Source organism: Symphodus melops, assembly GCF_947650265.1.
Source record: "Symphodus melops genome assembly, chromosome: 6".
Taxonomy (NCBI): Eukaryota; Metazoa; Chordata; class Actinopteri; order Labriformes; family Labridae; genus Symphodus; species Symphodus melops.
Window position 1 is genome coordinate 24,696,728 of NC_136696.1, and position 13,133 is coordinate 24,709,860.

General features: G+C 42.3%; 1 protein-coding gene across 1 annotated transcript; it reads left to right on the forward strand.

Moving 5' to 3' along the window:
* The first annotated feature begins 537 nt into the window (after window positions 1–537).
* scamp2 (secretory carrier membrane protein 2) lies at window positions 538–12,107 on the forward strand. Its single transcript, XM_079345220.1, has 9 exons — window positions 538–719; window positions 5,108–5,176; window positions 5,332–5,418; window positions 6,419–6,530; window positions 7,163–7,291; window positions 7,930–8,089; window positions 8,285–8,386; window positions 9,755–9,872; window positions 10,105–12,107. Exons 1-9 carry the CDS (start codon window positions 663–665, stop codon window positions 10,252–10,254), a joined length of 984 nt encoding a protein of 327 aa, XP_079201346.1. The 5' UTR covers window positions 538–662; the 3' UTR covers window positions 10,255–12,107.
* The last annotated feature ends 1,026 nt before the right edge of the window (window positions 12,108–13,133 follow it).

The following is a 13,133-nucleotide window of genomic DNA, read 5'->3' on the forward strand; positions in this document are numbered from 1 at the left end:
TGGGGCCCCAGACCAGTAGGGCCCATTTATGTGCACGCATTATTGCTGTGACAACCAAATTTGCCAACGAAAGTCACAGGAAAAAAAGGGGAAAAGGAATAAGCGTCAGGACATTGGCAGACATTATAGTGATAAATGTGGGTTGAAGGGCCCCCAATTATTGTTTTGCCTTGGGGCCCCAGCAGACTTAAGTATCTCGTTATATTTTTTAATGCAAGTTTTCATAGACTTAAAAAAAAAACTCCCTGGGGAAACTGTCTCATAGACTAAACCGTTGTGTGTTAATTTCACATAATTGTAAATTGCGGCCCCCGCTGTGTGTTATATAGCCTATGATTAATTAAGAAAATACATTCAAGGGTTTTATTCCTTATAACTTGAAAGGCCTAGTTGTCATCGCTTAGCAAACACACTATACCCCTTAAATATTTATTTTTATTAAAACTGATCAAGTATCAGGCCTATGCCATTAACAAATCAGCCACAGGGGCGCGCTTTCCTCCGCGAACTACAACACGTCACGGCCCAGGTGGTGAAGTGCGCATGCGCCGTAAACTTCATTCGCGGAAGTGCTCGTGTGGTGACAACTGTTAACGACAGCGGAGAGTTTGCTGTTTATTCCCCGTTTCAGAGAGGACCAAACACCGCGCAGTCATTGCAAAATGTCGGGATATGATAGCAACCCATTCGCAGAGCCTGTTGTAGACAACCCTTTCAATGTAAGTCTGCTGGTTTTTTTAGTTGCACTTTCGGGGTTTTGGTGCTGATATAAAATTCGTTATAAAAAAGCCAACACGCCAGGAAACTAGTTGGGTGGATGTGGGGGAGGGATATTTTCTTGCTCTCCTGAAAGCCATTCGGCAAATACAGCATGATTGGCAGGTGTACAGCCAATCAGCAGTCTTGTTTGAGAAAGGGGCGGGGTTTCCTGCAGGCTTAGTTGCAGGAAGTTAAACTGTAGCCAACCAGGAATGTGTGTCAGCTCCTTTTAAGCTACTTTGTAACTGTTTTCTTTTCTTCTTCAGATTGATTTGTTTTATTATTTGCACTTTATACTATGTTTGACTTAATTTAGAGTCGTGTAATATCTTATAGATTACACAAAAACCCTAAATTTCAGGCCCCTTGACCTCCCTATGTGCTGCTAGTTTACACTTCAAACAGACTTTGTAAGCTAAAGGATGCAGCCTGGAAGTCTCTTCACTCACAGATCCCTGTATAGCTCAGATGTGATTGTGTCTGACATGTATTAAAGTATAGATAACTTCTCTCTGATAACAGTTAGGATGATGTCTGGTGTTGGAAGTAGGCCACCTCACATTTAGCTGCCTGCGAGCTAAAGTGGCTGACCTACAGATGAAAGTGTTTCTTTGTGCGCATTCATTCCTGCCGTCTAATTTTAAAGATCAATGGGTTGTGTTTTTATAGTTTTTGTGTTTTTCTAACATGTATTGCGGACTTTCTAAAAAGGAGAAAGTTGCATTATGTGCATTATTGCTGACCGTGTTTTTTATTTTTATTTTGAATCTTGTGCTTTCATCAAGTTTTTGGGACTTGCTCGAAATAAAATGAACAGACACAGAGGCAGAAAAATACTTTAACTTCCTGATTTCCAAAGCACCAAAACAATCCTTGTCTTAAATGTGTTTTACTTCAAATAAAAGCGACTATATATCTTTGCACAATCTTCCCTATAGCTGTGAAATTGCTGCTGATTATGGCACATTTTAGGCCTTTCTACGGCGTGGCTTCACCATCATATAAAGAAATAACACGACAGAACTACCGATTATCCTCTGTCCTTTTGTTGGAGACCCCAGCTAACTCCAGAATAAATCTATATATTTTTCTTTGTTTTGTATTGTTTGTTGCTGAGTAAAGCCATAAACACATGGGCGTATACTTTCCACAGAGGAAGTCATTAAGTTGAACATCTTTATCTTTCGTACAAATCAGCTTCATTTAGCAAGAAAGTTACTGTAGTTTCTGTCATACACGTGACCTTTTTAGTCACAAGGACCTTCCTCGCTCGCTAACTGGGGGAGGATGTCTACAGGCAACGAAAACATCGATTTAAACGCTTTAAAGAGTGTGCAGAGTTTGTGATATGTGACGAGCAGCTGGATGGGAGTGCCTTTCATCACCGTGGAGGAGCAGACACAAAAGGTCGAGGTGTTCAGTTTGTTTAAGTCTGTAAACAGTTGGAAAGGTTCATCTCTCAGTCGTCAGAAGGTTCACACACTGTAAAGCATTTGTATCAGGCTAAAGTCAGACGTGAAAACAGACTGAAGGTGACATTACATCATGAAGTTTCTGTCACATTGTGCTCAGAGTCGCTCGTCATTGTATCAGGTGCACAACAGCAGTGACGTCAGTGCAGAGCTCACCTGACCTCTGTTTGTTTGCTGGGTGTGGAAGTGGCTGAATCAATAACCTAGCAGCATCTGGAATATGTTGTCTATGCATGTAGAGCAGCACTATCACACCACTGTGATCATAGAAGCACGGACTGTGAGATTTAAATGGCTGATAATCAAATGAAGCGACGCTGGGGAAACAAAAGTACATCCTTTTAACCCTTAAAGATAAACATGTCGTCCTTCTGGTAATTCTCTAGTGAACGATATTGCTCTTCTCATCTCTGGAGAGCTGTGACGTTCGATATGAGGAGGTGACTACCGGTAAATATCAGATTGCACTTCTGAAGTTGCTTAATCAGCCACACCTCAGCGCTTATCACCGTAAGAACCGTTTCCTCTTATGAACACGCTACGTCTGATTAGCGTGCTGTTTTGATCCAGTAATAATTTGACCACACTCTCAGGTTCAGGCTTTATGCACTTTCCACCTGATCAGCATGGATGCAGACGTGCTGTAGAAGACGTTGCTGTCCTCCACACCCCGTCACTTTACACCTCGTGTCGTCTTGTTCTGGCCTGTCCCAGTTCAGTCCTCATTTCAGGGAGGCTTAGTGGTTTGGGTCATCAGTTTGGTCAGAGCTTGAATTGAAATCCATTTCTGTTTGTAATGTGTCATCACGAGCTGACTCACTAGATCTTTTTCCTGCTCTTACACTGTGATACAAGCTAAACACATGTATTGTATTATGTGCAGACATGTTTTCAGACATTTCTTCTGTTGTTTCGAATCTCCTTTGAGAAGATGTTTTTGAAAGAATCACCAATTTTAAGTCTGTAATAAACAAATAATCCAAAAGGAGGTGTTAAAATGAGTTTTATGAAGTCACTTTGTCGTAATGAAGGAGTGAAGCGCAGCCTCGTATCCTGTTTCCTGCTGAGAGTGACGACAGGTGTGTCAACGCAGATAAGAAGAAGAGAGGAGGGTCACAGTTTAGTCACACGGTCAGAGAGTGACGTGTTGGTTTGACGTGTTTTTTTTTTTACACCTGGGGAAAAAAAGAAATTGACCCAGATTATAGAAAAAATACAAAAGACTAGACCTACGATAACGTTAAGTTGAGTTGACCGTCAGAAGAGTAAAAAAAAAAAAAAAATCCCACTTGAGAAGCTTGAACCAGAAAACAATCCGAGTGTTATTTTTACAAAGGAGTTAAAAAGGTTGTGAATAGTTCAGACAGGTGACCTGTGTGCACTTAAACCATCCTCACAACTTCCAAAAAAAGACAACATAGTTTAGTTTGGCATCACATCTTCCACGTCTACTTTTTATACACACACACACACACACACACACACACTTTTTTTCCACACTTTATTTGTATTGCAGACTTTGACTATCAGAGAATTTGAAACATGCTCGGAGGAATTCAGCCTCCCTCTTACTCTGAGGACGTCAGAGGAAAGAGAGGCGTGTTACACCGATCCCAGCAAAGGTTCATCTGATATCATTCATTTCATTATTACTGTAGAAAATGTGCAGTTAAGAACCTCCAAATGTTTACTGTAGAATGATAGAAAAGGGCGTCAGAACATTCATCATCTCTTGTCTCCGTCCTAACTCGCTGCTTCGTCGCAGGTTTCCTCAACAAAAGTGGGGATGTCAATCGTAGCGAAAGTGCTTCGTAATTACTGCTTGAAAGTCTAAGAGTTTAAAAAGTCAGGAAGGCGTCGCGCCTCTTTCAGGTCAAAGGATCGCTTGGATTACGTCTGGGAATGTTTTGGAAAGTCCGAGCTTTGTAGAATCCGATTTGAGTTTCTCTGTCAGACTTACACTTCTAAGGCCCGACAGACCGGCCTCCAACACACGAGAGAAAAAGGATTTCCTTGTCTTTGTTCGGATCTTTTAGTCCATTAATGTTCACCCAGGCTGACCTCTTCTTAGACACAAGTGTTTCCTGGGTAATCATTAATCCAGACTTGTACAGGTGAAGCAGCAGTAGGATAGTGTCTTGGTCGAGGCAGCAGTGCAGCCGATTGGCTGGTCTGCTTTCTGGAGGGTTTGTATTGATTTTACCTTCAGTGTTTGAGAAAATGAAAATGTGTAAGAAGTGAAGAGTTGGAGCCAAGTTGAATCTGTAGGATCTGTTTATTGACTTTGTCATGAATGGTGTTATCTTATCCGTGCTGATTTGAGTTTGATTATTAATGAGTGCGGAGTGGTTGGAGCGGGAGGATGCTGCGTATCAACACCTTCTGCAGGACCAATCAGGTCGGATGAAGTATTAGTCATCTGTGTTCTCAGCTATGGAGCTCTACAGTGTGTTGGCGTTTCGGACCGCATGGTGACACACTGACTCTTCCTCACCTTTTGTACAGTAATCCTCGATCCTTCACTTTCACGTGTGGATCGTAGAAAATGAACAAATGAAAATGAAAGGGAGCTGTCGCGTCTCATCGGTCGCTTCAGACAAACCCCTGTCCTGTAGATCCTGCAGGGAAGGTTTGCTCTTTCATGCCCGTCTAAAGGCTGCTCTAATGACTTTAAAGCACACCTCGACTTAATCCAGCCGCTGTGACCTCTCCGTGACCAGAGACATCACGTCCTAACAAAGTCAGAATCTAATGAAGGTCGAGCTCTTTGAATTGGATTCAGAACTCTCAGTTGATCCGATTTATGCGGATGGACTGTAGCTGTTGTGATCGTGTGACCTGTAATGATGATTGATGCCTGTTTGGTTGTTTTGCAGGATCCTTCAGTCACCCAGGCGACCAACTCCAGTGTAACCCCGGTCGACCAGTACAACCCTTTCCCCAAAGTAAGAGCCCTGAAACATGCCTTACCTCCTTTTGTCTCTTCCTCTCTGTGGTTATCTTTTGGTTGTACTTTGTCTCGTGTTCTCATCCATCTTCATTTCCTCACAGTCGCTCACAAATTTTTTTTCTTCCTCTTGTTTTTTTTTTTTTTTTTCAGGAGGGTCTCGCCGCTCAAACCACTCCGTCTGTCCCCTCTCCTTACCAGCCCGCTGTGTTACAGCCATCTACAGAGCCCAGTCCACAGGTGAGTCTCTCTGTCCCTCTCTCTCTCTCTCTCTCTCTCTCTCTCTCTCTCTCTGATTGCTGTTGTCAGTATCGTGTATACAGCAGCTTGGTGCAGCTTTATGCTCCTGTTAGCTACAAAAACACGTATGATACTTGTGAAATCACACGATATCCGTACGGACAGTAGAAGTAGTAGAAGTCCTAACCTCAGTGTTAAATATTAGTAGTTATAAAATAGTACATAAAAAGTGTCGTTAGTGAAAATATCGAGGGTCTTACTGCCTCACCTGTTGGTCACTGTCGCTGTCTTTGGAGCCGGTCGTTAAACAAACATTTGTTTCTGAAACAGTCAAACTGCCGGCTGTCTGTCAGATATCTGAAGACACAATGTTCAGCAGTGCTGCCTCCCTCAGGGCGCTCGACTGCACTTTAAGAGTTGTTCACTTAGACATGAGACACAGACGAGAGAGCCCAACAACATTTCACATGGCCTGCTAAGTCGCTCGTGTTCCTCATGCAGACTTGATATCTAATCCTGACTGGACGGCTAAAGAGCAAGTGGTCTGTACTCGCCCCAGTATTCGTTACTTAAGGTCGTTGGGTGGCTACACAAACATGGACTCAGTTTGTACAATATTATCATGAGCTCCTCCTTGTTGGCCCGGTAACCTCCATGAATATTCAGATCACCCGTGTGCTTTGTTTTTCTGCCAAGTAAGACATCAAATCTGAATATGTATTTTCTGCTTTACAAACAGTACTGTGACCTTTAAAAAAAATTAAAACCTTAACCCTTGTCAACACCTGTGTAACGTTCAGAGTTGTCTATTTGTTAATGATCATGCAGGCTTGTATGTCCAATCATTTTTGACCTGCAGAATCTTTACGGTCCTGTCGCATCTCTTAATGTTGAACCTCAGAGAGTCGCCGAGTTGTCTCCGCTCTTTGTCACCAACAATAACGATGCATTCCTGCACTTTCACTGTGTTTGTTGAGTGTTTCCAACTCTCTGCTTGCAGGCGACTGCTGCTGCGGCTCAGGCCAATCTGCTGAGGCAGCAGGATGAGCTGGAGAGAAAAGCTGCCGAGCTGGACCGCAGAGAGCAGGCGCTGCAGACTCGAGGCTCCTCAGGTCATTAAAGATGAAAAACACACACACTCTCTCTCCTCTGCAGCACGAGCAGAAGCTGCACAACTTCCTGAGACTGGAAAAACAAGATGCAATGTGTGCGTTATGTTTCAGAGAGTGGAATATCAAACGTATTTGCACACAGGCAGAGAAAATTGTTGTGATTGGTTAAAATCTTTTCTACAGCTGCTCATGCATGCACTTAATAAAAGCATGATTGTCAAATATTATAGCAGAATATTAAACTCTTGATTCATCTTGTCATTATATTTAAATGGGCGTGTCATGATTTGATTCAGAATCAATTCTCGATTCAATGATTCTGGATGACTGATTGAAAGTCTATTTTTGAACGAGTCCATACTTCAGGATCTACTCCAGTCATCTGTGAGGCTTCACCATTTGACTTTCTACAGAGCTAAAGAGCTAGCCTTAGCATTAAGCAGGGAGTGACTGATGAGACAAAAAAATGTTTTGGAAGTTATGGATCTGGATTTTTACATAAATCCATTGTTTGTCTGTTGTATACTCTTTTGTTAATTTTGACCTGATTTGAAGTGTGAAACATTTCAGAACAACAGGTCCAGCACGTCTTCCTTCCTAACAGGTTTCGATGTTGTCTTTCGTACATGCAGGTAAAGAGAACAACTGGCCTCCACTTCCAAAGAGCTTCCCCATCAAGCCATGTTTCTATCAGGACTTCTCCGAGGACATCCCCCCCGAGTGTCAGAGAGTCTGCAAGATGCTGTACTACCTCTGGATGTGTAAGTTACTGAAAGGGACAGATTGGGGTTTTGTTGTTGTTTGTTGTTACCCTGCGATTAGAGCTCAAACCTATTGACCTTCTGACATTGACGTCAGTTCTTAGGTCAGAGCGTCTGACCTAAATAAAGTATCTGATGATGTGGGAGGACTGACTCTACCTGTAGTGATGTACAGCCTCGTTTCTGTGCTGTACTCCGACCAGTTCCTCAATGAAGAGGCCGAGCTGCCCCGGCATCTCTTATGGCTTACACACCTTTTATTAAAATTCATCACTTTCTGTTATTATTGACAGGAACCTCATGCACAACAGTAACACAAGTTAAAAAAAAAAAAAAAAAAACTTCAACTAGTGGAGACGGTAGCCCAGAGGTTAGTGTGCATAGTCCTCGTTCCGGGCTGCCCAGGTTTGAATCCGACTTACGGCTCCTTTCTCAATCCCTCGCTCTCTTCCTGATTTCCAACTCTATCCACTATCTCTAAAAAACAGAACTATCCCTTTAACAAAGGTCGTGAGCATGCGTACATCAGGGCTTGAATATAAAGAGAAATGTGAAGATGATCCAGTTTTTCCAACAGTTGGTGTGTTTGTACGAGCTCTATCATGGTTGTCACTCGTCTCTCTCCAATCTTCCTTCAGTCAACTGCGTGACTCTGTTCCTGAACCTGTTGGCGTGTTTGGCTTTCTTCATCACTGATGCGAGTCACGGCGTTGACTTCGGCCTCTCCATCCTCTGGCTCATCCTCTTCACTCCCTGCTCCTTCCTCTGCTGGTACCGGCCCGTCTACAAGGCCTTCAGGTGAGTCTCCTTTCATTGAGGACGTTGTCTAGCTTGACCACCTGTTCCTAACTTCCTTCATTCACTTTACTTTGATAAGTGTGATGCTAATTAAATGTGTTCGTGGTGCTCTTCTTCATCATGTGCCGGTCTTCTCGTTCACGTGTTGTCTCCTTCAGTTCCTTTGTTGACCAGAGTTTGATTTCTTGTTTTCAGGACGGACAGCTCCTTCAGCTTCTTCTTCTTCTTCTTTGTGTTTTTCTGCCAAGTTGTGATCTTCATCATCCAGTCTGTAGGCATCCCCAACTGGGGCAACAGGTGAGTGGAGCACTGAGCGTTTCATTCGGACATTTGGACGGATAATGTAATGAAGGGCAAATAGTTTAGATTGTATAGGATTACTGAGAAGTCATTTCAGACTTGGTGCATGAGGGGGCGGCGGGAGCGGGAGCGGTTTCCCTACTTACACAGAGAAGAGTCGGAGTTACAGTTGGGTCTCGATGTGATTCCGGGAATAAATTCAGGGAGATGAGAGAAAGTGGTTCCAGGTTTTGGAATATCTAAGTAGAGCCTTTGAGTGACTTGTCTGAAAATTTTCAAAACTGATACAACGCTCGTGAACAGGATGCATCGGGGTTTCTCTGCATTCAGTCAAATCAGCTGTCCCGCATCTTTTTCTCTTTCTCTGTAATCTTTCATCTCTTCTGACTGAAACTTTTCACCCTTCAGCTTCTACTCTGCCGCCGCTTTGTCTGCTGGTGACGCTGTAAGTTTCTGCTTCTCACTGCCTCCGCTCCGTTCTTCAACTCTCTCCGTCTCTCGTGTCTTTGTTACGTCCAGCTGACACACAGATGTTGAGACATGTCTGATGTGGATGGTTGTCTGTAGTAATCTATACAACAGCTCCGTAAATGTTGAATCAGGGGCGCAGATGGCCAAGCAGGCACGTACGGAGGGTGGAGTCCTCCAGAGGTTCAAGTCCACTCTCTCTCCCTGGTGTCTCATTCTGTCCACCGTGTCCAATCAAGACAAAAACAACTCTTTAACAAATAAATAAATGTTCAATAAAGGGCGGACATCTTGGTTGCTTTGGGAAACGCCTTGATGGCGCTTGAACAGATGAGTGGGTTGACTTGGCCTGTCCTGAATCGGGCTGGATGGAAATGTAAGCAGCCTTTGAGTGATTATTTAACGGAAGTTGAAAAAGACTCTTTGATTTCCAAACGGCACCATCCAGAATGACCCTCGTGCTAATGGCTCTTTATTACCCTCCCTTCACTTCGCTTAATGATTCCTCTCATGTCATCACGCCACTTTGCATGAAGTCAAAACAGTCAGTAAATGGACTCCTTCCTGTTCCGTAGCTCTTCAAATGCAAATCAGAAAGCAGGTTAATTTTAACCTATGTACAAGGTAATGACGTGAAAATCCAACCACACTTTATTTCATTTGATCTGTACTGCATGCTTTTACATTGAAATAAAACCACATTTCTCGGTGTGAATGTGAAGGAAGCTGTTTTTCAGAAGGTAAAGCCCGCCTCTTCTTCTTGGCCTTTCACCCTGTCTCTTTAACATATCCCAGCTCTTACCCTGCCAGCTAAATGTTTCATGCTGGGTGATCAATGTAGTTTTTAAGACGCCTTAAAAACAACAACAACAACTTACAGACATTTGTTTGCTCCAGTGGCTGGATCACTGCCTTCACTAGTTTCCGTATCAACCAAGCCGTGGGAGGCATCATGATCATCGTGGCCATCCTCTTCACCATGTGCGCCGTGCTGTCCGTCATCCTGCTCAAGATGGTCAGTATTTATGACCTTTTCTTTTATTTATTGGATAACTGTTGTGACCTTTTGTTTGTCAAAAAATGAATAAACATCATAGACGTTGAATTCCTTTTTGGGTATCATTTCTCATTTCTGTGTATACTTTCTAAATCTGAAACCATCAATACGTTTCTGAAAATCTTCACCCCTGAAGGAGTTTTCCAAACAGTACATGTTAACTACCATATTTCTCATCTTTCTCTATTAGGTCCATCAAATGTACCGCCGGACCGGGGCCAGTTTCCAGAAGGCCCAGCAGGAGTTCTCACAGGGCGTCTTCACCAGTAAAACCTTCCAGACAGCAGCAGCCGGAGCAGCGTCCACTGCAGCCCAGGGAGCGTTCCAGGGAAACAACTAGTTATCAACGGAGCGACGCTGAACTCCATTTAACAGGTCAAGGTCTATATGTCGTCAGGTCCGAATCATAAAGGAAAACAAAGCTTGATGAATCAGGAAGGGGAGAGTCATAGTGAGTCAGCAGACAGCAGCCTCGAATAACCTCATGATGTATAGACTTTGAGCTGGGGAAGGCTACGTTGCTAGCCTCCCTCCTTTCACCCCCTTAAACGATGCACGTGGAGTTCCCACGGTAACGTGCAGAGCCGCTCCACCGGGCTCTGTGTGGCGCTTCTGCAGTGAGACGAGTGCATTCTGGGCGGCGAGAGTGTGAATGAAGTTGACTGACTGCTCCTTCAGTGTGTCCTTGCTTTTGTATATTTTTGTGTGCACTTTTTGGCATTGCTCTTCAGTGTAAAATGTGACTGTGCAGATGTGTGTGTGTGTGTGTGTGTGTGTGTGTGTGTGTGTATGTGTGTGTGTACATGCATGCTGATCACATGTAAGAATGTGGCGCCCGTCTTTGTTCACCTCTGACTGTGGATTCTGATTCTGTAATATAAATGAGATTAAGTGTTTCTGTTTGTCATTGATTGGCATTTTCTTCTGTCTCAGATGCCTTTCTCTTTGTTGTTGAACATATTTTGGCAAAAGAAAAAAAAATCATCTGATAGGAAGGAGAGTAACTGTAACTGTGTTTGTTTTAATCCAATCACTCTGGCCTTCCAATCGTGGATTTAACTGTTACTGTTGCTGATGATTTAAACTTTTGTTTAATTATGCAATCAGAAAAAAATACCCACAATTCCCAGACCAGCCTGCCCTAAAATCACTGACAGACAATACTGTGTTGACACTTTTTAAAAACCTGTGCCTTCAAACTCTTTGCTAAAAAAAATGTAATTTCAAAAATTTGAATTTTCTTTTGGAGATTTTACTTTTTTTGTTTCAATGTATAACATGATGGTTTCTACATTCTCTCAACATTTCCTGTCTCTCTTCAGATGTCTTTTCCAATCAAGGCCCAACAAAAATAACGTACATACAGAGCACAGGGAGAATATCAGATGTCACTTCAGGACAGTTTTTTTTCCCTGGTCAAAGGAATTAACAATTGAAAGCTACAATTGAAAGCATCTTTTAACAACGTGCTTAATAAATGCCTTGTACAGGAGTTCTATCTGAAGAAAGCATCACTGCCTTCTGCTGAAAGAAAACACTTCACACAGTTTAACAAGCTTTTACTTTCAACAGAAGTTAAACAAATGGTACTGGTTAATTTTTAATGAAGAAAATCTCTAACAATATTTAGCATGTTTGATTCTTTAAAAATTAAAATGTCCATTGTCACATTTCAAGGTGATAAATGTGGATTCACAGGTATGACAGGAGAAATATCAACTGAATCCCACGTCTGAACCCCATGTGTACGTGTTTGATTATTTCTGCTGAGTCGTGTGAAGCTGCCATGACAGAAACCCACATTTGAAGGGAACCAGTTTCCTGCATGGAGCTTTCCTTCCTCCTCTCTGAGTCGACCAACAGCCTTTAAATTATTTGATGTATATTCTCTGTGGTTTCTCATATCAGAAAAAAAGTGCGTATTTGTGTTTATTTGATTTTTTTTTTTTTTTTTTTAACATCAGCTTGAATGTAAAATGTTCGCATCAATTGCAAGCTCACGATAAGTTGTGATGATGTTGCAACCAGCAGTGGCCTCATTTAAAGATTTGAGCTTACATCCATTGTACTCAGTCTCATACATGATTTTTAAGAAGTCAGACATCTCTGAATGCATTGTTATGGGAGATCATAAGCCAATGTCTTTTGTATTTCAATGATGAATATAGCATCTAATAAAATGCTTTGCTTTCATTTAATGCTGTTGTTTTTTCTCTTTTCAAAATCCTGCTTTCATTAGGATATTTATGTATGCAGATCAGGATGCTCCTCTGGAGTCATGTATTAGTTGATTGAACTGAATATTTAAATCAGACTAACACTTCCTCTGAGGATAAGGACACTTTTAGATGACAGCTCAAACTGATCATGATATATTGAAGTTAAGGGGAGTCACATATTGTACAGTCATTGTCTTTATGAGCAGTGAAACCGTCCAGAAGGGGTTCACGTCGTCTGCTAGTTAAAAAAGGTCGAATTTGTTTGCCCAGTGTGGCTAACGTTAGCAGTGCTAGCGCCACCTGTGTTCAGTCCCAGAAGGTAAGGTCCATATGTCTGGACTAAATGTGGTTTCTCTGGGTGAAAGGCCTACATACACATTTATTTCAGTTTTGTTAAAAAACAAAACAGCCAAACTGTGCTGCTTCTACGAGATTTCCCTTTGTCAACTGTGCTTGTTAGTAGAGAATTAACCAGAGGAACAGCCCCAGATAGTGGCGGTTGTCCGTGTTAAAGCTTAGACGCAACATTTAACTGACATTGAGGGCCAATATTTTTTTCTTTTGAAGCGATGAGTAACTCCTATACCGATTAGCAAGTGACTGTGTTCAAAATTTATGAAGTCTACTGTCTTGTCTTTTCTTGTCATTTAAATTATTATTTTTGAGAAACGTTCATGTCCATCTTGGCAGCAAATAAGGACCAAGCAATGCTTCTAAAAATCTTCATTTCTATGAAAAAAATGCTTCTCCCCCCCCCCCTGGTTTGGGGTTGCAGGGGGCTGAAGCAGATCCCAGCTGTCATTGGTCGAGAGGCAGGGTTACACCCTGGACTGTTTGCCAGTCAATCACAGGGCTGACATGTAGAGACAGACAACCAATCTGACCTCAAAGTGTAGAATCATTCTTTTCCTTAATTTAGTCTCTGTTTAAATACATCATTGAATTTTTTAATGTTCATTTTGTTTTTCTCCAAAGTGAATCATCTACCGGCTACATAACT

Excerpts from the sequence above, each read along its gene's own strand:
- scamp2 (XM_079345220.1), top strand. The coding sequence starts at position 663 with ATGTCGGGATATGATAGCAACCCATTCGCAGAGCCTGTTGTAGACAAC. Across the intron at positions 5,419-6,418 it reads CTACAGAGCCCAGTCCACAG|GCGACTGCTGCTGCGGCTCA; the intron begins GTGAGTCTCTCT and ends CTCTGCTTGCAG. Across the intron at positions 8,387-9,754 it reads ATCCCCAACTGGGGCAACAG|TGGCTGGATCACTGCCTTCA; the intron begins GTGAGTGGAGCA and ends TGTTTGCTCCAG.